This window comes from Amaranthus tricolor, chromosome 9 (assembly GCF_026212465.1).
Source record: "Amaranthus tricolor cultivar Red isolate AtriRed21 chromosome 9, ASM2621246v1, whole genome shotgun sequence".
Classification (NCBI taxonomy): domain Eukaryota; kingdom Viridiplantae; phylum Streptophyta; class Magnoliopsida; order Caryophyllales; family Amaranthaceae; genus Amaranthus; species Amaranthus tricolor.
This window is the reverse complement of record NC_080055.1, coordinates 10,044,459-10,071,530: the sequence shown is the minus strand read 5'-3', so window position 1 is coordinate 10,071,530 and position 27,072 is coordinate 10,044,459. Positions and strand designations below refer to the sequence as shown.

General features: G+C 32.2%; 3 protein-coding genes across 4 annotated transcripts; 2 read left to right on the top strand and 1 right to left on the bottom strand.

Annotated features, from left to right (window-relative positions):
• Positions 1 to 1,383: 1,383 nt before the first annotated feature.
• Positions 1,384 to 9,562, top strand: LOC130823127 (uncharacterized). 2 transcript variants are annotated; one of them, XM_057687747.1, is made up of 3 exons: positions 1,390 to 1,833; positions 6,023 to 6,188; positions 7,753 to 8,081. In XM_057687747.1, the coding sequence occupies exons 1-3, from the start codon at positions 1,526 to 1,528 to the stop codon at positions 7,804 to 7,806; spliced, it is 528 nt and encodes a 175-aa protein (XP_057543730.1). In that variant the 5' UTR covers positions 1,390 to 1,525; the 3' UTR covers positions 7,807 to 8,081. The 2 variants fall into 2 exon arrangements, with proteins under 2 accessions (XP_057543729.1, XP_057543730.1); XM_057687746.1 differs by having other exon boundaries at positions 1,384 to 1,833; positions 6,023 to 9,562.
• Positions 6,632 to 10,278, bottom strand: LOC130823126 (glutamate decarboxylase-like). Its single transcript, XM_057687745.1, has 7 exons — positions 10,077 to 10,278; positions 9,556 to 9,760; positions 8,890 to 9,096; positions 8,420 to 8,634; positions 8,076 to 8,329; positions 7,922 to 7,974; positions 6,632 to 7,231 (listed from the first exon to the last, which is right to left on the bottom strand). The coding sequence occupies exons 1-7, from the start codon at positions 10,169 to 10,171 to the stop codon at positions 6,743 to 6,745; spliced, it is 1,518 nt and encodes a 505-aa protein (XP_057543728.1). The 5' UTR covers positions 10,172 to 10,278; the 3' UTR covers positions 6,632 to 6,742.
• Positions 10,279 to 21,099: 10,821 nt separating this feature from the next.
• Positions 21,100 to 25,781, top strand: LOC130823125 (protein NRT1/ PTR FAMILY 8.3-like). Its single transcript, XM_057687744.1, has 5 exons — positions 21,100 to 21,414; positions 22,766 to 22,868; positions 22,991 to 23,208; positions 23,866 to 24,422; positions 24,728 to 25,781. Exons 1-5 carry the CDS (start codon positions 21,364 to 21,366, stop codon positions 25,548 to 25,550), a joined length of 1,752 nt encoding a protein of 583 aa, XP_057543727.1. The 5' UTR covers positions 21,100 to 21,363; the 3' UTR covers positions 25,551 to 25,781.
• The last annotated feature ends 1,291 nt before the right edge of the window (positions 25,782 to 27,072 follow it).

Here is a 27,072-nt window from a genome sequence, read left to right as displayed (position 1 = left end):
TACTTAAATTGAGTTAAAAAAAAGTCAGTCAAGTAATCGCCTGCTCTTACTAACACGGGTGATTGAATTGATTTTTGTTGACATTTTTAAGTGTCGTTGACTTTAAATGTTAATAGTCCGCTGTTAATAAGAGTAGACGATTGTTTTCCCATATATCTTAATCTAAGCTTTTATTAGTATATGGTCCGCAGTTACTAATAGCGAAAATTCTTTGACCAACTTTTATTTTCCCAAATACCTTAACATTAAAAAGTAACGCTTATTTTGAAGAATAAGTTTTTCCAAAACTTATTTTAAAAATTTTTTTCGAAATAAGTTTATTTTCTTCAAATTTTCACTTCTGACAACAAATACAATTACGACTAGACCTGGGAAAACGGTCGGTCGGTCGGGTTTTGGGTCGGATCAATTTCGGTCGGGTCATTTTCGGGTCGGGTCAGTTTCGGATCAGGTCAGTTTCAGGTCGGATCACTCTGGGTTTCGGGTAGGTTCGGATTGACCCAACGGGTTACCATAAAACATTAGAATATCCAATCGACTAATTCAACATAAAAAAAAAAATCATTAAAATGTCTAAAAAAAATCATTAGAGAAATTACATGTACGATTTTCAAAAAATAGTTGGTATGTCAGGTTCATTTAAGTGCAAGAAAAATAGGGGAATTAATACTTATTTTGAAAGACTTGTAAGATACGCGCTTTATAAAAGTTATTTTGTTTATTATAATTGTAACGTTAGACAAAAATGATGTTAAAATTATCTTCACAATTTTCATGTTGGAAAGATATACAACTAACTAAGTACTTATTTCGTCTTATAAGATACGCGTTTTATAATTTAGGGTAGCGACATTCGTTTTTTGAAAAGCTCATTCAAACGTGCGAAACGTTCGTATAAATTATATTGATTTGCTTACTGAAATGTAGAAGAAGAATTAAAAACTCATTTGACTGATTTAACAAGATACATGTATTCAATTAAGATGATTATAACGTCCTGTTTTTAAAGAAAAATAATTACGATGGCTAAAAAGACGTTAAATACGTGTTTTTTGAGATCTATTGATGAGTTTTAGGGTTCAAGTGATATACTCAATATGTTGAGATACTTTGAAAACTAAAATTTTATTTGAAATGAATTCTAACATTGAAATTACTCTAAAAATTGATATTAAATCTGTCAAAACGGGTCGGTTTCCGGTCGATTTTCGGTCGAGTCATTTTCGGTCGGGTAATTATCGGGTCGGTCATGTTTCGGATTAAGTCGCTTTCGGGTCGGTCGGGTTCGGGTTTTGTCGGGTCGGGTCCCGGGTTCATTTTCGGGTCGGATCAAATTTTCCCAGGTCTAATTACGACCCATCTCTGTCATATATTATTGTTGCAAGTTCCTTAATTTTCTTGAACATCCCCAAAGAAAACCCAACTTTTCAACACGTAATCTTTCAACAAATTTTGTTTCATCTGGGGAAAAAGCCCGAATCTTTCATTTTAATTAGTGGTAATTGAATCAGATCAGAAGAAAAAAATGGGGTGGAGAAAATGGGGAGTAGGAGTTGTAGTAGTAGTAGGAATTATTACAGGAAAAGAAGTAAGCAAGAATTATGGGTTAGATAAAGATGCATTAATGGAGGTTTTTAAGAGATTATCAGATCAATTAGGAATTTGGGCAATTCCAGCTTATGTGGGTGTTCATACTTTAACATTGGCTCTTTGTTTGCCTTCTGCTGTTTTCTTTGAAGCTGCTGCATCTCTTCTTTTTGGGTTTTTTCCTGCTGTTCTTTGTGTTTTTTCTGCTAAAGTTCTTGCTGCTTCTCTCTCCTTTTGGATTGGAAGGTATACATATCCTTTTCATTTTTGTTTCTCAAGATTGTATTTTTAATTTCATTTTTGATTTTTTGTGGGTTTTATTGTGATTTATGTGTTGAGATATTATTGTTGTTTGATGTGTTTTTTTTATTAATGTTTGAAATTCAAGTATTTTGCTTTGATGCATTTGTTGGTGAAATTGTTTTCATTTGCATTTGTATTGGGAAGATTTGGGTTTGTGTAAAGATTGTGTTCATCTTTGAAAATACAGTCAGTTAAACAATATTTCAGGTTTATGTAAATTTTATTCTGATTATGATGAATGTAGGATTGTGTATAGTATTAATTATACTCCTATTACTCAAAATAAAATTAAGCTGAAAATTTATTCTAAATTACACACAATTGGTATAATAAATGTTTGATATTTCTATTTTTAGCTTATGAAGTAGAAGTATATCATTTTCCATTTAATATTGGAGTATGATTTTCTCAGTTTGTGTCTGTTTCATCAACTAATTCAGGCTTAGTATTTATTCATTTGAAAGAGGTGGAGTGTCTTGTGTGTTTGTAAACTCTTTTGTGACATTCAAAATCTAATTAATGAGGATTAGATGTGATGTTCGATACTAGGGAACGAGGAGCTTGGCAATACCTTATTAACCGTCAGTCGACTAATTTGCAAATTGGATTGTGCTCGACAGATAGGTGAATCCAAATACCACGAGATACATACTATGAGAATAAGAATGCACAGAGATAAGATCCCTTTTATTTCTTGATGCATCTACTGAAGTAGAATGAAGGGTGATGGACTAGTGTAAGATAGGAGATTGTACAGGGTTTATGGTTTGTATGTGTAGAACCCAAGACAAATATCAATTGTGTTCTTTGATTGTTTTGGAATGTTTGAGAATCTTGGTTGGGCGTATTAGAAAGAATAAAGGGAAATTCCACATGGTAGCATTCAATTTTCATGAAATGCTAGTGGTAATACTTTTGTAAGAAAATTCTACATGGTATCATCCAGTTTATGCACTATCTAATTGCCGTAACATTTTTCGTTAAGTTCTTGTTAAATTCCGTTTAATTCATCATTTTGTAAGTTTTTCTCACGTGGTAGCATCCAATTTTTGTTCTCAAATGTTTAATTCACCATTTTAACGTTTAATTCATTAATGCCCATAAATGTTGTAATAATTTTGTTTTCATTCAAATTGTTGGCATTATAAAGTTCAAAAGGTGCATCTCAAGCACTAATAAAATTATTGGCATTGTAAAGTTCAAAAGTTGGATGCTAACATGTGGAAAAAATTTACAAAATGATGTAAGAGCTTAACGGAAAGTGCTACGGTAATTAGATAGTGCATAAATTGGATGCTACCATGTGAAATTTTCTAAAAAACGTGCTACCACTGACATTTCATGAAAACTGAATGCTACTATGTGGAATGTCCCAAGAATAAATTCCATTGCAGATCGAGTTTCTCTCTTTGTGTAGAAATTTGGATTTTTTTGCATCACCCTTTTTGATACAGCGTTATGCTTTTGCATATATCAATTTATAAGTATTAGAAATTTTATAGTGTGAGGTGTATGGAGCAAACTTAAATGTCTCTTCTATGAAATATGGACCTGAGGTATTTAAGTTTAAAGTATCCACTTAGAGCATTTTCTTTCTCTTTTAGCTTTATAATGTCTCTCGTTATCTTGTTTGTGCTAAAGTTACACTCCATAAACTTTTTCTTGCTTTGACTTAAGGTGAAACCTCGTGATTCCAACTCTTGTCTCTATTGTTCTAACTTAGCATTTACACTTCCTTGGTCTCATCTACTAAAACAATGTAATCAGCAAATACCATGCATCAAAGCATGTCTACTTGTAGCAATCAAGTTATCTCATCTAGGATTGTTGTAAAAAGAAAGGAGCTTAGGGTTGAGCCTTAATGAAGGCTATCTGATTGGAAAATGCTCTATTTCCCCTCCACATGTCCTAACATTCATCTTTACTTCTTGATATATATGTTGCACTATATTAATGTATTTCTTGGAAATACCTCTATGTTATTGTCCACCAAAGTACTTCTCTTGGTGTCTTATTGTATATTTTTTCTAAGTCAATGATAACCATGTACAAGTCCCTTTTCTAGCCCTATAGCATTCCATCATTTGTCTCATACGATGAATTGCTTTTAGTAATCTACAAAAGTACTTCTCTTGTTACTTTGATAACTTGTTGTAACCACGAAACTACCCCTAATTCTCCTGAAATCTTTGAATGGTACAAGTTTTCATCTTTGTCCCACTGTGACATACCCTTTGTGCCCATTCAAATCACCTTTGATTTAGAGCTTCTCATTCATTGGTGTGTTTTGCATCATATCATTGGGATCTTCTCAGAATTTCCTTTTAATTTATTCCTCTATCCCACTTGCAGTGCATAGGCACTTATGAGATTCAAAATCTCTTTACCATATACAATTTTCACTCTTATAATCTTATCTTTCTTCTTGCATACCTCTACTACATCCGTAGATGTTCGCTCATCCACAATAACACCAACTCCATTTGAATTTTTATCTTGTTCCGGGCACCACAATTTTTATTCTTGTCTTTCACCTACTATCGTTTGTCTCTAACTCATTTTGTTTCTTGTAAACATAAAATGTGAATTTTCCTCATTTCCATAATATCCACTAGCTTTGGAAAGCTCCAAAAATCTTCGAGTCAAGCTATCAATGTTTTAAGATCTCATTCTTTACCTAAGACCCTTGATTTTTCTTAATCTCCATGCTTAAACCCTATGTTCTCTAACTCATTTGATACCACATTCGCACCATGTGGAGCATCGTTTTTGGACGACATCTGAGTATGAGTAAGCTATCCTTACTCATTTGACACCATACTCGGGCAATATAGCGACCTAGCAACCTTTGCATACTTTTCACCACTCCTAAGCCTAAGAAGTGCAATGCTTCGCTAAGTAGGAGACGCCCACACAAGAATTGAATTTTGGTTCATGACCATGGGATTTGACTAAGTTTTACTAGGCTGGTTATTACTTACCTACAATTGACCTTCCTCCTTTATCTGGGTTTGGGACGGGCAATAAAGCGACGAGCACTTACAGAAGGAGTTTGTGGAATTCTTCTAATAGAGTTAAATTAGCTTTGGTGTTGTGTTTCCTAGAATACCCCTATAGCAAATTGATTACAATTTTCTAATTGGATTGTTTTGTTGTTACTCTAAACATTAAATCCATCAAAGTCACAACTCAGTGAATCGGACTTCATATTCCAGAACAGTTATGCAGGTCAAGGAATAGTCTCCAAAAAAAACATATTATTCGCTTGTGGGTTTCATCCTTTTTTTGTTGTATTGCATGAAACCCTTGCAAATTGCAATTCCTTTAATTAATTAGAGGTGAATACATTAGTGTAATGATAGTCAAGTTATAAGATATGTAATTGTGGTTGCGGTCTTCAAACAAATGAGCCTACTATGTATTGAATGTACTTATTCGCATATGGTTTTTGTATTCAAAATGTTTCTAGAGGGTATCTCTTCTTTTATACTCCCTTTTATTCTACCCTTTAGTCCCATTTCTTTTTTGTCACTATTTACTTCTCTCTCTTAATTTGTATTTTTTCTTAATCTATGAGTTAAAACATAGTCATGTGAGAACTTGTTTGATTTGTCTCAATACAAAGATTATTAATGTCAACTTTTTATAATTTTTAGTTAAGAACAATTAGAGATATTTAGGGTTAAAATTTTGCCTCGACAAGTGTGAAAACTGAATGGAACTAATGGATTGAATAGGAGGTAGTATTTAATTTTACTATTCTAGAGCCAAATTTTTGATCATGAATAGGGAATAAGCCATTTGGTCAGCCTTGCGGTTCAGAACACTTTAAGTGCTCGCTATATTTGAATCTATCTTTATGGCCATGGACGATTAGGAAGCTGATTATTATACTTTCAGTTCAGATAAATTCATGAGCTTTTCATTTTCCCTGCTTTTCATCATCTTATTTGATTTGTGTGCTTGGATCTCCCAAAGTTAAATCAATGGATTACTTTTAATGTTACGGAGTAATAAGTTTGCAATATTATGCATCATATTTCATGGTTATTACTTATTAGTTTACAACATATGTTCATTACTTTTCTTGCCCATAAATCATTAATATTGCTTTTTATGTTCATATTCTTAGGCTCGTCTTCATGAGTTCAAGTTCAGCAAGGCAGTGGGTGCAGAGTAACAAGCATTTTCACGTGCTCGCCAAAGGTGTGGAGCAAGATGGTTGGAAATTCGTCCTTCTTGCCCGGTTTTCTCCCGTCCCTTCTTATGTCATCAATTATGCTATGGCTGCTACTAAGGTCAGATTTTTTGTGGATTTTCTTCTTCCTACCATTATTGGCTGCTTGCCGATGATTTTGCAAAATACTTCTATCGGAAGTCTTGCTGGTGCTGCTGTTGCTTCAGCATCCGGCTCTCAAAAATCAAAGCTTTCTTCATATATTTTCCCACTTATCGGGATAATGTCTAGTATTCTTATCTCATTCAGGATCAGAACTTACTCTAAAAGTATTTCGTTTGAATCTTCTGCAATTGATAATCCTAGCAATTCCGAAAACACTGTTGAGTCATCTCAACCATTAACCAGTACCAAGAAAGCTAATACCGTGAAGAAAAGGCAATAATGTCATTCAAATTTTCTCGTGTTTTCGATCTTTATGTGATCCCTCATTTTGATTTGTTTTAGATCATGTAGCCAACCCTATATGTTGGGTTTAAGGCTTATTAATATTTATAGAGTCCATTTTCAGAATTATATGTATTTTATTCTATTTCATTATAGAAATAATACAGTACTTTTCAGTTCTTAATATCATAGATTGAGGGCTTCTATGCTAAGTTGCTAACATGGAATTTAACAGACACCCTTGGTCTTTTCGCCTGTTACTTTTACGTCCTTATGAATCACATTTTGCTTGTCTTTCTTCCAATGAACCGAGGTTTCTGGTATGTGCAACGAGCCACTTGTATCACCTTCGCTTGGTTGGACTTCCACTGTGAAACTAATCCTTGGAACAGGTTCTTTGAGTTCTACTAGTGCTTGTTGTATGTGTGAGAGTAGTTTGTCGACCATTTGCCTCCCGAAGTCCTCTCTGACCACAACCCGGAGGATTGTGACGTGCTCAATGTCAGCGGGCATTGTGTATGCTGGTACAATCCATCCATAGTGCCGCAAGGCTTTTGAGAGGTCAAATGCGAGACTTTTATACTCGTCTTTGAAGGCAAAGGCCACAAGTGGTATCCCTTGTTCTTTCGAGACGACATCAAATCTATCCATTTTCTGCAATCCTTTTTGGAGTGTTCTTGCATTATTTATGCAATTTTTGATGACATTTTTGTACCCCTATAGAATTAAATTACTGTTAGCGTAGCAAAAATCTTCTTTTTATGCGGTAAAGTGTTGTGTGAAATTAATGCTCATTGTTGTTGGTCTTTGGCTGTTGGCTGTATGAAAACTCTAATCATAGTAACTTTTTGGTTTTAGCTTGATAGCCGACTTTTTAGCTGTCTTAAACGACATTTACCAAAAACGCTTTTTTTACCTATTTGCAACCAGAAAGCCTAAACTCAAAGTCAAGTTAAAAGTCATTTACCAAATACCCCCTATAACTATCAAACACGTCCCCTCACCCAACAATCAAGGAGATTTCATGTGGTTAAATTAGAAGACATAATTTCATTTGGGTAAGTTCTTGAATATATTGACTTTATGGTTAATGTTGGTTTTTAGCAGTTTTTGGAACCTCTAATCTCTAATTCTATTTTAAGTCAAATAAATTGTTTTCCAGCTCTTTAGCTATGCAAGTTGTAATTAATTCTGCTGATGAAGTAAAAATTTAGATATTTTTAGTAGAAATGTTGCAGGTTTCTGCTACTTTCGGCCTTTGGATACAGTTGATTATGGAAAGGCGATTTTAGGCTGATAGCTTGTTTTCCCCAACAAGTGTATTTGGAATGCAAATCGGTGACTGAATCGGGAGCTTTGATCAGCTCTTCTAGACTAGAAGTAGAAAGAAGAGTCGAAGACGCATACCTCAAATCCCAGCCTTAGGAACTGATAGTATTGTGCGACAATTTGGCTTGCTCCTGCATGTCGGTAAGTCATGTAAGTAGTCTAATTCAGGGCAGACCCTCTTTTCCCCCCCTGTCCCGAAAGTCATCGGCATAGTGTATGTTATTCGCAATACCTTTCGAGAAATTAAGAGTAAATGTAGGTTGATCAGCGCCAAGGTAGTTGATATGGAAGACTAGCTCCTCGGGAAGATCTTCTTTGCTCCTCCAGAGGACCCACCCAACTCCGGCATAAACAAGACCATACTTATGGCCGCTTACATTTATACTCTTCACCAACGGTAGTCTAAAATCCCATTCGAGCTCTGGGTATACAAATGGTGCCACAAATCCTCCGCTTGCTGCATCTACGTGTATTGGAGTGTTCCATCTGGCATTCGCATGACATAACTAGTGAAAAAGAGAAGGGATTAAGGGATTGATTTGAATCTAGGACAGTTCACTGATGTTAAAAACTTACCCGGTTTTCTTGTTCTTTTTGGCAAGTAGGTTATTCAACAGCTTGACGTCTTCAAACTCTCCGTTAAGGGATGATCCTAGAATAGCAGCCACACATATTGTGTTCTCATCCACCAATTCGACCGCTTTCACGGGGTCCATCACATAGCAACCTTCAGTTAGCTTCACTTCTTTCAGCTCTACATCAAAGTACCTTGCGAATTTTTCCCAGCACACCTGTGAGGTAGAAGATGATGATATGAGATAACAATTCATATCAAGGGTCAGTCTGAAACAACCTGTGTTGCTATTATAAGGGTAAGATTGCATATATTCGACCCTTTAGACTCTGTCTAGATGGAATTCACTTAATGACATTGCTGTAATGAAATGTTTACACCTACGAATTAGCGAAGGAGATTTCTACAAAGTTGATTGTGCGCTTACTGTACACCAAAAATGTGAAGTGTTGAAATTCGGGAAATTGTGTACCTGGACATTGGCGCCAGTTACAATATTTGGTCTATCATAGGGCTTCCTTTCTGCTTTTCTTTGATTTTGCCATTTCTTCTTGAAAGCTAATCCGGCCAACATTATTGCTTCCGATGACCCCACTGTTGCCACTCCGACTGCTTGTCCATGTTTGCTATTCTCTAATGGTGCATGAAACAAGCGCCCGATCATATTTACACACCTATTCTGCAGATTCAGGGTCAGGGATATGGAGGTTAGAGAATTTGGGAATTTGAAAGATTTCTAGTTAATTACATGCATAACACGAGCTCAACTAGACCTGATTACAAGTACAACGACCTATGAAAGTGGTGACTCGTGAGCATGGCTAGCTTTTTTCTCGCAATTTGGTGTGCCCACGTACAACGCTTTGTGGTTTCGACAAAACTAACTTGATTATTATTTACTACTCACTATTTAAACTTTTGATTAGTCGGGGATTCGTTCCAAACATTCCCAAGTATACACAACATGAACTCAACTAGGCCTCTACACTTTTATGATGCAAATGGAGTGCTTTGGTAGATTGAAAATCTTATGATGATTGCTAATACGCTACGATACTATAGTCATGTAGACCGTGTTGTACTCTCTTAACAAGCGCGTAAAAGTGTCATAAACGCACGTTCGATAAAGTAAGCGTACCTGGAGCTCAGTAGTGACAGGATACTCGTCCATATCGACATAGTTCTTGTTGATGGCTTCAGACATGAGCTTATCACATTCAGGTTCCATCCAAGTTGTGACAAAGGATGCCAAATTAAGCCTTGGGTTACCATCCAACATTAGCTCATCGTGTATGATTTGGTACGCCACTTCTCTTGGGATTGACTTCTTCGGCATCTTATACCTTCAACCAATTATTTTATAAAAATTATTATTACCAACATATTCACCTTATAAGCGTCATTTTCAAATAGGGTTAAATTACCATTTAGTCTCATTTCTATTTATAGTATGTATTGTTTACCTTATTAGCCTTACTCACATTATCTTATTACAATTAATCCAATAAACAACCATTAACAATATATATAACATAAGCTTAAACGATAAATTGTATTAATAATCATAATGTAGCGAGTATTTTAGAACTACTGTATAAAACATCATCATTCATCACAAAGGAAGTAGTTATTTAAAAGTAAAAATAGAAGAGAGCATGCTTGGGAAGAGGTTCATGAGCGTATCTTGAAGCAAACACAGAGCTAATAATATGTGCTTCTGTCTCCTCTACTGTCTCAATTCTTGACAGAACCATTTTTCTGTCTCTTTTTTCCTTTTTTTTTTGGTTTATTTACAAATAAAAATTTTCCCTTTATATATAATGCCACTTGACAAAGAGAGAATATTTGGGTATGTAGCTTAGCATGTTATAAATCTTGTATTTATACATGCAATTGAAATGAGTTATCATAAGAATGAGATTCTTTGTTTTGCTTATGCATCAATCATCATCTTTTGTTGCTTTCCTTAATCCATTGTGTTCCTTGCAATCAACAACTACTACCGTGTCTTTTGACTTGCACAAGTTTCTATGTGAACGTAGGAGGTAAATTCCACAAAAATAATGTTTCTGATACCATGTCAAGGAACCGATTCAACTAAAAATTTAAACTGATGGTTGAGGTCCCAGGATATGTTATACTCCCTCCAATTCTATTAAGTTGTCCTCCAATTCTATTAAGTTGTCCCATTTAGGTTTGGCAAACCATCCAATGCACTAATTGAATTCTAAATATCTCTCATAGTGAATAATTAAAAATTATAAAAATTTGGTTTTAATAAAATTTTCATTGAGATGAATTCAACAAGATTTAACGTCTAGATTAAGAATAAAATACAAATTAAGAGTGATCGATGAATAGTGTCAAAAAACTAAATGGGACAACTTATAAGAATTGTAGGGAGTATATTCTAACACTAAAGCAATAGTTTAACCCTTAATATTTTTAATTGTGCATAATTAAAACTTATGAAAAGTTGATATTAATAATGTTTCAACTTATAGATCGATAAAATATAAAATAAGAGAGATAAGTGAATAATGATCAAAAAGTAAATAATCTTAGTAGGCAGAATAGCAGATAGTAGAGGTCGAGATCAAATATAGTCTAGGCTTGGCCGGACTCACATTTATCTTTGGTACAATAATTTGTCTATTACAAGCATGGTGTATTTGCTTGAATTGGTTGTAAACCAAGATACCATGAAATGGAGTGATCTTTGGTTTGTATTCAATCATGGATCTCCATTAGGAGTTCAAGATTGCTTCCAAATGATAATAAAGGAATGGTTTACTCAATCTATAGGTGATTAATTCCAAATAATCTTAATAAGACTGTCATTGATGTTACATGATATATATTATAAAAATTTTATCTTTAAATACTTTATATTACCATCAATTAATTTCAATAACCAAACGGATTGTTAAGGTCATAAGGCTCCACAATGTACACATACTTATTCCATTGATCAAAACAAAACATGTGTTGTTACATTAACACACCATAACTCTAAAATGCTAGCTCCACAATGTAAACACCCTAAAATGCTAGCTCCACAAAGTATGTAAAGACTCTAAAATGCTAGCTTCACAATGTAAACAACCAAAGATAATAGCTCCACAAAGTATGTTGTTAAATTTACATAACTATACACATGACTATTCTAAAAAGTGTATTTGTAATTAATAAGACTGTCATGGATGTTTCCATATACCTCGGTACTATAGATCTTATGTAGCAATAGTACCATATGATTTACCAAATTTATAGAACTAAAACTCCAATTTATAGAATTTCAGAAACCAATACTCTAATGCAATTAACTTTTAGTTACTCTTTATAATTCAAAATAATATACCATGCATACGATAAAAATAGGAAAAATCACTTAAAATAACTAAAATTGTTATGATTTTCCTATAATAATGCTACCTATTGATTAACCATGAATAATCCCAACTTTGGGTGATATTTTTCCATTGAAAACTCGATAACCGAATGACTTCTTATACTAAGTTTTTTTACTAAGAAAAAGATTGACGTCGAAAAAATGCATGAAAAATGTTTAAAAAAATTTCAGATTCTTTTACTATCCTGAATTTTTTTATGTAAATTTTAAAAAGTTTTCTCTAAGTTTACATTAATTTTCAATTTACTTTTTTTAGTAAATTACCTACTATGACAGGTCATCAAGTTATCCGAGTTTACTCTAGTAAAAACCTTCTAAAATTGGAATTATTTATGGTTAGTCAATAGGTGTGATTATTCACCCATATTAGTAGCAAATTAGTGAACATAAAATTTACTCTAATTTCGATTTTGATTTAATGACCGTCTTAAAAATAATAATAATATAAAAAAAATATTTTGCACGACTTACTAATTGTGTTCCATGACGATATATTATTTACTCTCCACTACGCTAGCTAACACTTTCTCAATAAGTCTAATAAAGCTTATGCCTAATACTTTTGTTGTGCTCCACTATTCAATAACCTATTAACTATCGTAAATTACGGCTCTATTTTCAAAAACAAAAATATATTACGGATCGGGTCATGGGCTACAAAATAAATGAAATTCGGATACCCGTTGCATATTTTCCCCGCTTTCTTCCTCGTTTTTGACAAGCAAAAGGCGACAATCATTAGCTGGTGACTTTTATGCTTCGTTTTCATTTTGATTTTCATCTGCTAAGGATCTTGACAAGGAGCAAATTAATGTCTGACAATGAAGTTATTTGATTTTCTTCAAATACTCAATTAATGGAATGGAAATTGCATGATATGTATCATAAAAAATTTTAGCCTTAAATAACTTCTATTACCATCAATTAATTCCAATAACCAAACGGATTATTAAGGTCATAAAGCTTAACAACGTACACATACTTATTCCATTGATCAAAACAAAACATGTGTTGTTACATTAACACACCATAACTCTAAAATGATAGCTCCACAATGTAAACACCCTAAAATGCTAGCTCCACAAAGTATGTAAAGACTCTAAAATGCTAGCTTCTCAATGTAAACAACCTAAAATAATAGCTCCACAAAGTATGTTGTTAAATGTACATAACTCTGCACATGACTCTTCTAAAAACATAACTCTACACATGACTCTTCTAAAAGGTGTATGGGTAATTAATAAGACTGTCATGGATGTTACATGATATATATCAAAAAAATATTATCTTTAAATAATTTCTATTACCATCAATTAATTCCAATAACCAAACGGATTGTTAAGGTCATAAGGCTCCACAATGTACACATACTTATTCCATTGATCAAAACAAAACATGTGTTGTTACATTAACACACCATAACTCTAAAATGATAGCTCCACAATGTAAACACCCTAAAATGCTAGCTGCACAAAGTACGTAAAGACTCTAAAATGCTAGCTTCACAATGTAAACAGCCTAAAATAATAGCTCCACAAAGTATGTTGTTAAATGTACATAACTATACACATGATTCTTCTAAAAGGTGTATGGGTAATCAATAAGACTGTCATGGATGTTTCCATATACCTCGGTACTATAGATCATATGTAGCAGTAGTACCATGTGATTTACCAAATTTATAGAACTAAAACTCCAATTTATAGAATTTCAGAAACCAATACTCTAATACAATTAACTTTTAGTTACTCTTTATAATTCAAAATAATATACCATGCATACCATAAAAAATAGAAAAAATCACTTAAAATAACTAAAATTGTTATGATTTTCCTACAATAATGCTACCTATTGATTATCCATGAATAATCCCAACTTGGCGTGATATTTTTTCATGGTAAACTCGATAACCGGATTACTTCTTATACTAAGTTTTTTTATTAAAAAAAAGATAGACGTCGGAAAAATGCATGAAAAATGTTTAAAAAAATTTCAGATTCTTTTACTATTTGGAATTTTTTTATGTAAGTTTTCTAAAAGTTTCTCTAAGTTGACATTAATTTTCAATTTACTTTTTTTAGTAAATTACCTACTATAACATATTGTAACGGCCCGGTTTAAGTGACCCGATAATCCATATGAAAATACAAATTCTGGTTCACTCCTTGGGCTTTAGAGAAAAGTCTTCTCTAGGATCATCAACGTTCCGTCGATAAAGAAATATAACTAAACGGAAAACAATACTAACGTGAAAGGAAATATGTCAGGCCTAAAGGCCTCTAGACAAGCTAATTGAAATAAGCGGAAGCGAAAAGAAAACTACACTATCTCCTGTTACATAAGTACAGAGTTTCTTTCTACTCATAATCCAATACAAAAAGATAATAGCATAGTCTTGATGATTACGGGTTCTAAGTCGAGACCTCACTCCAGACCCCACCTGCAATCAACCTACTAGTCGTCGTATGACAACACACAGTAGGTTCCAAAGAAACAAACCAATACTCGTCAGAGACTTCATACAAATATCAATCAGGTTGAACACAAGCAATATGTTTATCCTAGCATGCATAGGCTCTAATACATTCATTATTAGTTAATCTCAACTTGTAACGTTGCCCGTCCTGTTGGGGTCGTTCAAGTATAAATCCAAATCTTTTTGGAGGAATACACTTGGGAGAGCTAATCCCAAGGCAACCACCGACCTAAGACGTTGCCCGTCCTGTTCGGGTCGTCAAAGGCTAAAGTATGCATACCCCCATGGTGACCGTAATGATCCAAAACTGCCATGGGAACAATAATTATAATAATCCAAACCAATACGTTAACCCCTTTGGTTAACATAATACAACCAAACGTCAACCCCTTTGGGTGACAACCACATAAATTCTCAATTTCCAATTAATTTCTTTCAAATTATTTGAAGTGTCTAATCCTTATGTGATTTACAATGCCTCGATTAGAAATAAAACAACACTACTTGCACAACCACATAAACAGTATGGTCTAAGTGTGTACCTTTAAGTGCTACAACCAAACGATATTTAACCATGATAGAATTTCGTCCTCTTATGAATCGAGGTCCTAAATATCACACACACACAAAACAATCACATATTAGAACGTGTTTACACATTTAATCTACTCCATACTACTAAGACATCACTAGGATTTGATAATTTTAAATGTTTTCATCAAATTCCTAATAGTTCCAATTTGTAAACTTTAACCAGAAACTTAAATGATCGATTTAGACAGTTTAGAAAATTCAAATGAAAAATCTGACTTCGTCGTTGCGTTCAGAACACGTCAATTACCTTGGGTACAAAATTTCATAATTTCTAACATCCAATTACTATTTTTAATTATTTTAAACGTTTAGCAAGTTTTTAACACATCGGTACATAAAACAACAACGGAACACGATTGACGTATCCGGATCGACACCTTTACCGAGACAGAACTGCTACTGCCCGGAAAATTATTATTATTATTTTTTATCATTATTATTATTATTATTATTGTTATTATTATTATTATTATTATTATTATTATTATTATTATTATTATATGTATATTATTCAAATGATTAATCCTTTAAATTCCATGACCAAAATACATCTAACAAGATCACATATTCACATTCACAAAATCCTTCAAGAACTTAAAATTTCATAAATTATGATAATTAAATTAAATACTTGATTCTCTTGACAAATTAAAATTTTGTAGAGAATCATAAAACCAAATCACCCTTTTAAATCAAAACGTATATGTATAAACACAATCCTTCAAACAAGTCAAATTTTACTAAAGGATTTATAATCTGTTGAATAACTACACTACTTCGTTTATACCATTTAAATTTCATCTAACAAATTGAAATTTTGTTAGAGAAAATAGACCATAAGAAATTTATTTAAATTTCAATATAACTTTAAATTCTTAATTCTTATAACAAATTTAAATTTTGTTGAAGAATATTGATCATGAAGTTCTTTTCTTAATCCTTTTAACAAATTATAGTTTATTAAAGGATTATTAGAGAAAATTTTTATATATAAAAGAAAAATATTCAATCCTCTTATAAGTCATAGGATATCATCATACATAAAACATAATTCTTTTATAAATCTTAGTATATAAAATCTATAATTAACAATTCAATCAAACTTACCCTTTGATCAAAAACATTGGATTGAACAACAAGAATTTTTTTTTTTTCCTTTTGAATGTGCTGAATTCAAGGAGCAAAAAGGGAGAAAATTTCTGAATTTTTTTGTTTACTTGAAATTTTGAAATGGTGAGGAAAATCAAAGGAGTTTTAAGGATTAATAGGTACTTAAGATGATGGTCATAATTGTGCCATAATACACAATTATGAGAGGAGTTAGAAGACTCCTCCCATGCCTCCACCAACCGGCCACCCCTTCAATTTTCCCCTAATTATTATTTTTTTCTAAATTAATTAATTAATTAAGTAATTATTATGATATTGTTAAAACAGAAAAGAAACGTCACGCGATGACAACGTACGTGATAAAACTCGTTACCGTTAAAATTTAATTTACTTTATTCTTATAATTATATATGTAAAATAGTATAATTTAATAACCTTATTTATTTTTTTATCTTATTATATTTTCTTTTTAAATTCGATAAATTACGGGGTGTTACACAGATCATCAAGTTATCCGAGTTTACTCTAGAAAATTACCTTCTAAAATTAGAATTATTTATGGTTAATCAATAGGTGTGATTATTCACCCATACTAGTAGCAAATTAGTGAAAATAAAATTTAGTGTAGTTTCGAATTTGCTTTCATGACCATCTTAAAAAAAATAATAAAATAAAAAAAATATTTTGCACGACTTACTAATTGTTTTCCATGACAATATATTATTTACTCTCCACTACGCTAGCTTACACTTTCTCAATAAGTCTAATAAAGCTTATGCCTAATACTTTTATTGTGCTCCACTATTCAATAACCTATTAACTAAATTACGGCTCTATTTTCAAAAACAAAAATATATTACGAATCGGGTCATGGGCTACAAAATAAATGAAAATCGGATACCCGCCACATATTTTCCTCGCTTTCTTCCTCGTTTCCGACAAGCAAAAGGCGACAATCATTAGCTGGTGACTTTTATGCTTCGTTTTCATTTTGATCTTCATCTGTTAAGGATCTTGACAAGGAGCAAATTAATGTCTGATAATGAAGTTATTTGATTTTCTTCAAATACTCAATTAATAGAATGGAAATTGCATGATAAGTATCATAAAAAATTTTAGCTTTAAATAATTTCTATTACCATCAATTAATTCCAATAACCAAACTGATTATTAAGGTCATAAAGCTCCACAACGTACACATACTTATTCCATTGATCAAAACAAAACATGTGTTGTTACATTAACACACTATAACTCTAAAATGATAGCTCCACAATGTAAACACCCTAAAATGCTAGCTCCACAAAGTATGTAAAGACTCTAAAATGCTAGCTTCACAATGTAAACAACCTAAAATAATAGCTCCACAAAGTATGTTGTTAAATGTACATAACTCTGCACATGACTCTTCTAAAAACATAACTCTACACATGACTCTTCTAAAAGGTGTATGGGTAATTAATAAGACTGTCATGGATGTTACATGATATAAATCATAAAAATTTTATCTCTAAATAATTTCTATTACCATCAATTAATTTTAATAACCAAACGGATTGTTAAGGTCATAAGGCTCCACAATGTACACATACTTATTCCATTGATCAAAACAAAACATGTGTTGTTACATTAACACACCATAACTCTAAAATGCTAGCTCCACAATGCAAACACCCTAAAATGCTAGCTCCACAAAGTATGTAAAGACTCTAAAATGCTAGCTTCACAATGTAAACAGCCTAAAATAATAGCTCCACAAAGTATGTTGTTAAATGTACATAACTATACACATGACTCTTCTAAAAGGTGTATGGGTAATGAATAAGACTGTCATGGATGTTTCCATATACCTCGGTACTATAGATCATATGTAGCAGTAGTACCATATGATTTACCAAATTTATAGAACTAAAACTCCAATTTGTAGAATTTCAGAAACCAATACTCTAATACAATTAACTTTTAGTTACTCTTTATAATTCAAAATAATATACCATGCACACGATAAAAAATAGGAAAAATCACTTAAAATAACTAAAATTGTTATGATTTTCCTATAATAATGCTACCTATTGATTAACCATGAATAATCCCAACTTTGGGTGATATTTTTCCATTGTAAACTCGATAACCGAATGACTTCTTATACTAAGTTTTTTTATTAAGAAAAAGATTGACGTCGAAAAAATGCATGAAAAATGTTTAAAAAAATTTCAGATTCTTTTACTATCCTGAATTTTTTTATGTAAATTTTAAAAAGTTTTCTCTAAGTTTACATTAATTTTCAATTTACTTTTTTTAGTAAATTACGTACTATGACAGATCATCAAGTTATCCGAGTTTACTATAGAAAATTACCTTCTAAAATTGGAATTATTTATGGTTAATCAATAGGTGTTATTATTCACCCATATTAGTAGAAAATTAGTGAAAATAAAATTTAGTGTAGTTTCGAATTTGCTTTCATGACCATCTTAAAAAAAATAATAAAATAAAAAAAATATTTTGCACGACTTACTATTTGTTTTCCATGACGATATATTATTTACTCTCCACTACGCTAGCTTACACTTTCTCAATAAGTCTAATAAAGCTTATGCCTAATGCTTTTTTTGTGATCCACTATTCAATCACCTATTAACTATCATTTATACCCTCTTCACTCTCCCTTCCACTTACTTACATTTTTCATCCCATACTAAGTTTAAAATTGGTGCAATATATTCGGTATATGCTAAGCAAATACACGACCTAATCACAAATCCTACTTCAGATTAGGCTAAGAATTACGCATACTATTTAATGTTTACTCTTATTTATACAAGGCATACTCTATAAAAAAGTAAAGATAAAAACCAAAAACAAAAGAATCAATGGAAGAAAATGACAAATTAAGAGGATTCACAAATTCTCATTTAAAATGGTTTAATTTCAACATGAGACATTAAATTGCCCAAAAATTGTGATATAAAGCATAAATATTTTATGTAATTAGCAAATTAAACAATAAAAAAATGATCAATGGCCACAACTTAGAAAGGGATTGTTAGTACATTATACATAACTCTACACATGTGACATGACTCTTCTAAAAAGTGTATAGGTTATAGGAGTATGTTTCATGGTTGCTTCCATTACCTCGGTTCTAGATCATGTTGTAATGATCATAACTTAGATACTTGGATTCAAATGGAATCTATTTATATTATTCAAATCCATTTTCTATTTTTACAAGCACTTTAACTCCCATTTATAGAGTGTCAAAACCAATATTATGATCAAACTAATAAAAATAATTTTAATGTCTCTTAATTGGCCAAAATAATATAACCAAACATAAGATAAAAAAATAATTCTATGTTGTTCTAATTTGTCATTTTTTATTGTTTAATTTGTTTATCACATAAAAAATCTTTTGATTTATATTACAAATTTTGGAATGAAAATAATGTTACTAGTTCCAATTTTAATATTTTAATAAGGCTTATGATTCAAAAATATCTTCCACTAATTTTATTTTAATATTTTATATTGCTTATGATCCCCACATATTTTCTACTAACTTAATTAAAATATTCTTTTTTAATAGTTGTTGTCTCTATATTTTTACTACTAACTTTCTTTTAATATTTTTAAAATTTTTATATTTCTGACATTTCCTCTATCAAATTTATCAATCACTAAAATAATATAGCAGATAGTAGAGGTCGAGATCAAATATAGTCTAGGCTTGGCCGGACTCACATTTATCTTTGGTACAATAATTTGTCTATTACAAGCATGGTGTATTTGCTTGAATTGGTTGTAAACCAAGATACCATGAAATGGAGTGATCTTTGGTTTGTATTCAATCATGGATCTCCATTAGGAGTTCAAGATTGCTTCCAAATGATAATAAAGGAATGGTTTACTCAATCTATAGGTGATTATGTACTTTAATGGGTTAACTATAAGTTTTAATATAAAAAAGAAAAATAAATTGTATATTATAGGTAGAATAGCATTCAAAAATAATAGTGGATTGATGTGATGAACTAAAATAATAGATGAAATAAAATTAGAAAGACGGAGGGAAAGTTTAGAATTTTCTTATAAAGGAATCAAATTAATTGATAAGTAACTTTCATTGAACTTTTATGAAGTATTTTAATTTGCATGTTTTTTAAATTTTTTGTGAATTTTCGTATAAATTTGTATTTATATAGAAAAAGTAAAAGATAGTAAAAAAAAAATTTCGTAAATAGTACGACATATATGTACCCGTTAACTTTTATTAATGACCTTTGGATTTACTTTTGGCTTTTGACTTTTTAATTTATCAAAACGTCAAAAAATATATTTGGTAAATGACTTTTGATAAATACGATTATAATGCACTTACTCATGACACTTATACTCCTTTTTGGTGTAGTATTGTGCTCACTTTACACATTTCTATGATATATATAATTAATGCTATTATTTCAGTATTTTATTGTGTTTTGAGGTAAGAGGAATTTTGGTAATTAGTAGGATCATTGAGCTTAAGAGGGTGAAAAATTGGAGAGGAGAAATGGCCGAAGAACCTTTTAATATGTCAATGATTATGGGACAACCGACAATGTTAATATCTTCTTAATTCTTGATTTACTTTTTTCATCAATTTATTAGGAGTATTTTATATTCCATCTTTTTCTTTAAAATTAGTAAGCTTTTATTTAGTAAATACTTTTTACTTTACATTATTTTTTTTATGGAAATCATTTTTTCTCATTAATTATATGTCTATTTTTTTAACATAATCAAACCAATTTAAATATACATCAAGACAATTCAATTTTTCATTTATGATATTTTTGTGAATTTTTAGAATTACAATTACAAATGGACAAAGAAACTATCTCTCTTCTCGCACAAGTTAGATGGACCAAATGAATATCTTGTTCACATAGATGTATTATATTGTGCTTACACAAGCTTAAAACAGACTAGATGATTCAATATTTATTCGAGTTTGAAACCAAATTTAACTTAATCCGACTTTAAATTAAATTTAAATTAATATCAATATAAATGCAAAATATGATTTAAAACCAATCTAAAACATTCTACTTATAAAGAATGTGTTCTTATCCTTGGTCAATTGGTAAGGGTAATATAAATTGTGCGTGATTATTTATTGCTAGATTGTTTCAGCCGATGGATCTGTCTCCTCGAAGTTGTCAAACATAGATCATGACCATCTTGAAAAATGAAAATTCATTTTAATATTGAACGATAAAGTCAAAAAAAGAAAATAAAAAGAGGGACAAGAAAGAGTTGGTTTTGAATCTCTTGCGTTAAGGGTAGGAAAACGTAGGAAGCAAATTCAGAAAATGGGTACTCAAGAAGATGATATATTGATCTTGGAAGAGGGTCTTTTACAGGTTATTATTCTCATGTTATTATAAATTTTCTCGGTTTTAATATTTATCCTTATTTTATTCAAATTAGAGCATTCCAAACTTTCTAATTCAGTCGAATTTTCATGGGTTGCTTTCCTTTACTGATTGCAAGAGTTCCCATTTTGGTTTTGATTTCAAAGAGTTTTTGTAATACTGGGAAATATCTGACCTTTTGAATTATGATGATGAGTTGATGATGGTTTTTTTGGTAGTGTAATTTATTGATTGGAATTTTGGATCTAAAAGTTTACTTGATAAGAGGATTTTAGTGTATAATTTCTGGGTTTTGTTCCGAATTATGATTTTTTCTTTACTTGAAATTTTAGGTATATGTAGCTTAATGACTATTCTATTGTTGCTAATGAGGTCATTAAGTATGATAAAATGGGGATTTTATTTTTAATTGGTGTATTGTGAATTTGTGATGGTTGGGTTATTAAGAAATTGACTTTTGTGTCATGTATTGTCATAAGATTTGGATTTTCTTATGAAGCTTTGGATTATTGAATTGTTAATTGCAAGTTATATCGTTCCGAGTCCATCAAAGCGAAGCATGTTCCTTGTTATGTATTAGAAGCCAATGGGAGGTGACATTCAAATCTCATTTTATTTTAAAGTGTAGCATTTAGCGTCAGGTACCTCAAAGCATGTGTTGCATTCTAGCCAAAAAGCCTTTCGTGTGAGATGGGTTGAATTTTGGTAGTGTAATGGGAACTTGGATCTAAATGTTGACTTGATAAGAGAATTTTAGTGTATATTTTCAGCGCTTTTCAGAATTATCATTTCTTCTTTACTTGAAATTTAAAGTGATACTTGATTGTAGCTCAAATGAGTATCCTACGGTTACTAATGAGGGTAAGAAATATAATAAAGTAGGGATTTGTTTTTATTGGTGTATAGTGATGTTTGGTTAATAAGAAATTAGCCTTTTGTGTCATGTATTGTGACAAGTTTTTGATTTTCGTATGATGCTTTGGATTATTCAAATGTTAATTGTGTTATGTGAGTTTGTTTGTGGCTACAATTCTAGTTGAGTTGGTTTCTTGCCATGTTATTAAGCGCCACTAGAATTTGTTCATACTAGTGGCTTGTTGGTAGCCACCTAGATAGTACTCCATGTGTCTCTTTGAATTTGCTAAAATTGTAAATAGAACTGAGAACTATATGTATTTGTAGCAAATTCAAAGGGACAGAGGGAGCATATATGGTTGTAATAGTTATGAGCCTTGAACATATACTCTTGTCTTTTCCCCCTTGTATTTTGTCTTTGTTTCATAATTACTTGATGTGTCATAATAATTCTCATGCTACATCTAAATTGTGTTCTTTGCAGGAAAATGATGAACAATACACTGGAGATGGTTCGGTTGATCTCAAAGGGCATCCTGTTCTGAAAAGCAGAACTGGAAATTGGAGAGCCTGCCCATTTATTCTTGGTATATGGAGACTCTTTGCTCTATATCTCTCTTTTTCAAAGTGGGGGATGTGGGTTGTCATTTCTAATGAGATATAATTAATTCTTTTAGTTAACCTTTGCTCATTTTTTCGTTCTTCTCAGGCACAGAATGCTGTGAGCGTCTTGCTTACTATGGTATTGCAACTAATCTTGTCAGTTATCTGACTAGTAAACTGCATGAAGGAAATGTGTCTGCTGCAAGGAATGTTACTACCTGGTCAGGAACTTGCTACCTAACACCACTTATTGGCGCTGTCTTAGCTGATGCATACTGGGGAAGATATTGGACGATTGCTGTATTTTCCAGTATATACTTCATTGTAATTTCTCAACCTTCTGTTCTTTTGCTCTTTTTTTTTCACTTCTGACTTTATCATTTTTATCTAGCTGATTCCGTGAACTCTAGTTTGCCGTTAGGACTTAGGTTTATCCGCTTGAAGAATTTTGTGTGTTGCTCTTTCTTTAGTCCTCCACAAATGATTCTGGCTTTTACATGGGACATTCAAAAGAAAGCCTCCTTTGTGTGCTTCATGCTTCTGTAATTGCTTATGTTTTGTAGCTTATTAGAATTCCTAAGACCATAACACTTTATTACCCAAGTGCTATCCAGTGGCTCCCACCTGGACGAGGGTTGAGGATCAGATGTGTGCTACTTTAGCCTTGCAAATACAAAAAGGTTGTTTTCTGGTTGACCCTTGATAGCCACATGATCTGGAGTCTCACATAAATAAAAAGTGCACATGATATAAATTTTTCTGTAGTCTATTGTAATTGAAAACTAAGAACTAAAACATTGGCTTCATTGGGAATGGACACAATTACAAATTCTATAGTCTTTGATACATTTACACTATCTGATATATACTTCATATAGAATTATTTCCATAATGGCCTTAAAACTTAATATATACTTCATATAGATCCTCTGACTTTGACCCTCATTAATGATCATGATATTCTTAGTGTTGTTCCTATAGGGAATGTGTACCTTGACTTTATCTGCATCAGTTGCCGCATTCAAGCCTCCTGAATGTGTAGATTCATATTGCCCTTCAGCGACTTCCGCACAGTATGGAGTATTCTTTTTGGGCCTCTATCTAATTGCGTTGGGAACTGGAGGGATTAAACCGTGTGTATCATCTTTTGGCGCTGATCAGTTTGATGATACAGATCCTAATGAGAGAGTGAAGAAGGGATCCTTTTTCAATTGGTTCTATTTCTCTATAAATATTGGTGCCTTAGTATCAAGTACACTCATTGTTTGGATGCAAGAAAATGCTGGATGGGGAATAGGATTTGGCATTCCTGCTTTATTCATGGGAATCGCTATTGCAAGCTTCTTTTCTGGAACTCCCCTGTATAGGTTTCAAAAACCTGGGGGTAGCCCGTTAACGAGAATGTGCCAAGTTATAGTTGCCTCGTGCCGTAAGTGGACATTGGAGGTACCGCAAGATGGTACTCTTTTATATGAGACTCAAGACAAACATTCAGCTATTGAAGGAAGTCGAAAGCTGGAGCATACAGACGAATTAAAGTAATTTTTCTTGTCCATTTATCTCTTGATGATTACATACCACAAACATATATGACAAATTCTTTATTAAGACCGTCTCACCATGAGACGGCTTAATATGGGCTGACCCAATTTTTAATTTCTTCAAATTTAATGAAAACAACTGTTTTTATGTAGTTAACTGCTGTGTAAGTTTAACTTTGGGCTGCTTGTATGGGCTTGTCTCACGGTGAGATGGTCTCATACCAAACTTGCTGTTAATTGTTTTGAGAAAAGTAAAGAGTTTTGGTTATGATTTGTATTGGGGTTTTGTGCTTCTTCTGCAGGTGCTTAGATAAAGCAGCAGTGGTGTCGGATACTGATATGAGAAATGGTGATTTTTCCAACCCATGGGTATTGTGCACCGTAACACAGGTGGAAGAATTGAAAATCTTGATCCGAATGTTCCCAATATGGGCAACGGGAATTGTGTTTGCCGCTGTTTATGCTCAAATGTCAACAATGTTTGTCGAGCAAGGAATGGTCATGGACCGAAAAATCGGATCGTTCACCGTCCCAGCAGCCACATTATCCACTTTTGATGTCGTGAGTGTTATATTCTGGGTCCCAATCTATGACAGCATCCTTGTTCCTATCGCTAGGAAGTTTACAGGTCAAGAGCGAGGATTTTCAGAACTTCAGAGAATGGGTATTGGCCTCTTTATCTCCATCCTTTCTATGGTAGCTGCCGCTGTTGTAGAAATCCGACGTTTGCAAATAGCTAAAGAACTCGATTTAGTCGATAAAAATGTTGCGGTCCCTATTAATATCTTTTGGCAAGTACCCCAATACTTCTTGGTGGGTGCTGCGGAGGTGTTTACCTTTGTTGGGCAATTGGAGTTTTTCTACGATCAGTCACCCGATGCTATGAGAAGTTTGTGTAGTGCACTTTCTCTCCTAACGACTTCACTTGGGAATTACTTGAGCTCGTTGATTCTGACGATTGTGACAGCTGTTACAACTGCCGGAGGGAACCCGGGATGGATACCGGATAATCTGAACGAGGGTCATCTCGATAATTTCTTTTGGCTCTTGGCTGGACTGAGTTTCCTGAACATGGTAGTGTACATTTTCTGTTCTTTGAAGTACAAACAGAAGAAGGCTTCGTAAGGAACCTGCTGCTCGTGGTGCTAGTTAAGCGTATGAGTCCAAGTGTACAACATTGAATTTCCGATGGTTCAGCCGAATATGAAGTTCTGTATCATAGCAGTATAAGATAGGATCCTGTTATTTGGTTATACTGTTTCAAAGCAAATCAAAGTACGTGTCGTTTCTTACACGATTAATTTTCTTGTTTTAGTTTCTGCAATGTAAAGTTCAAGCATAGTTCCGGTTGTTGTTGATCTGTTGCAATTTATATAGCTCCATATTAACATAGCATAACTAATTTGTACTCCGTTGTCGAATCATTTGGGTTTCTTGAGAAATGTTTGGGGCATGAACCAACCGAAGGGCCTTTAGTCCAAAAATTTCTATGAAGCGTGCCATTCGCCGTGAAGGAGCTGATCTATGCATGTTGATGCAAGTTTAGTCCAAATGCACATATCTAAGACGTTTGTATTAATAGCTGTTTAGTTCGTGTGTGTTAGCGGTTCATATATATATATATATATATATATATATATATAAGGGCTGGATCATGTGAAACACATCAGAGTAGTGAAAACTGAAAATCAAATTAAGATATACATATTGTGGCAAAAAATATATATACTATCTTATAGGGATAATATCAATCCATTACTTGACTTAATTACTAGTACTATGAGATATACATAATTTTGTTAACTACTTCATAGCCTTTTTAATTATACATAAGTTTATGTCATCTTCCCAATTTTCACTAACCTTTTCCTCTATGACAACATTTCATAAAGAATATTCTTTTGATTTAAAATTGAAGTATTCCCCTTTTAAACGGTTGAAATTTCATCGCAGCATCAAGATTATTGCATTTAATTAGTCTCTCCGTTTTATTGAATTTACATTATTTTTCATTTTAGTTTATCTTACTTAATATGCATCATTTCTATTTATGAATAATGGTCTACCACTTTCTTTTAATCTCATTCATACATTTTAACTCTCTTTTAATTCCATCCATACAATTCATTCTCTTTCTTAATTTATTACCACTTTCTCAAAACTTACTTATTTTCTCTTTGATTCAAATCAAAGCGGACAAATGAGTAGCATTTATTTTTTCAAAGTAGTTGAATGTGTTGTAGGGTCATATAAAATTTCTATATTGCGTGGTTAATATTTTAGTATTAGGATCTTCTTAATTATTTTTCTCAATTACCCATTTTCAGATTTTTGCACCTATTTTAGAATAAAAATTAAAATCTTAAAATTTCTCCTAATGTTTTTATCAACCAATTCTAACCATTAAATTTGAGTAGTGGTCTCTCCATTACATTTGAAGTAATGGAAAGGATCCTAACTCAATATTTTAAAGATTATAAAATATAAATATGAGTGATTAATAAAAGTGGTAAAGATTTTTTTTAAGAAAGTTTATAACAAAATTGATTTTTTAATTTAAAGGTAAGAATAATCTTTTCTATTTCCTCATTTATGGAATTTGTCTTATTTTCCTTTTAGGTTGTTCCATAAAATATATTATAATTTT

What these genes read in the sequence shown, in the direction of transcription:
- LOC130823127 (XM_057687746.1), top strand. Translation starts at nt 1,526, where the DNA reads ATGGGGTGGAGAAAATGGGGAGTAGGAGTTGTAGTAGTAGTAGGAATT. An exon ending in CTCTCCTTTTGGATTGGAAG is followed by an intron (nt 1,834 to 6,022) that starts GTATACATATCC and finishes TCATATTCTTAG; the next exon opens with GCTCGTCTTCATGAGTTCAA.
- LOC130823126 (XM_057687745.1), bottom strand. Translation starts at nt 10,171, where the DNA reads ATGGTTCTGTCAAGAATTGAGACAGTAGAGGAGACAGAAGCACATATT. An exon ending in TACTCTTAATTTCTCGAAAG is followed by an intron (nt 7,975 to 8,075) that starts GTATTGCGAATA and finishes ACCGACATGCAG; the next exon opens with GAGCAAGCCAAATTGTCGCA. An exon ending in TCCTAAGGCTGGGATTTGAG is followed by an intron (nt 7,232 to 7,921) that starts GTATGCGTCTTC and finishes TTAATTCTATAG; the next exon opens with GGGTACAAAAATGTCATCAA.
- LOC130823125 (XM_057687744.1), top strand. Translation starts at nt 21,364, where the DNA reads ATGGGTACTCAAGAAGATGATATATTGATCTTGGAAGAGGGTCTTTTA. An exon ending in TTTCCAGTATATACTTCATT is followed by an intron (nt 23,209 to 23,865) that starts GTAATTTCTCAA and finishes TTGTTCCTATAG; the next exon opens with GGAATGTGTACCTTGACTTT. An exon ending in GAGCATACAGACGAATTAAA is followed by an intron (nt 24,423 to 24,727) that starts GTAATTTTTCTT and finishes CTTCTTCTGCAG; the next exon opens with GTGCTTAGATAAAGCAGCAG.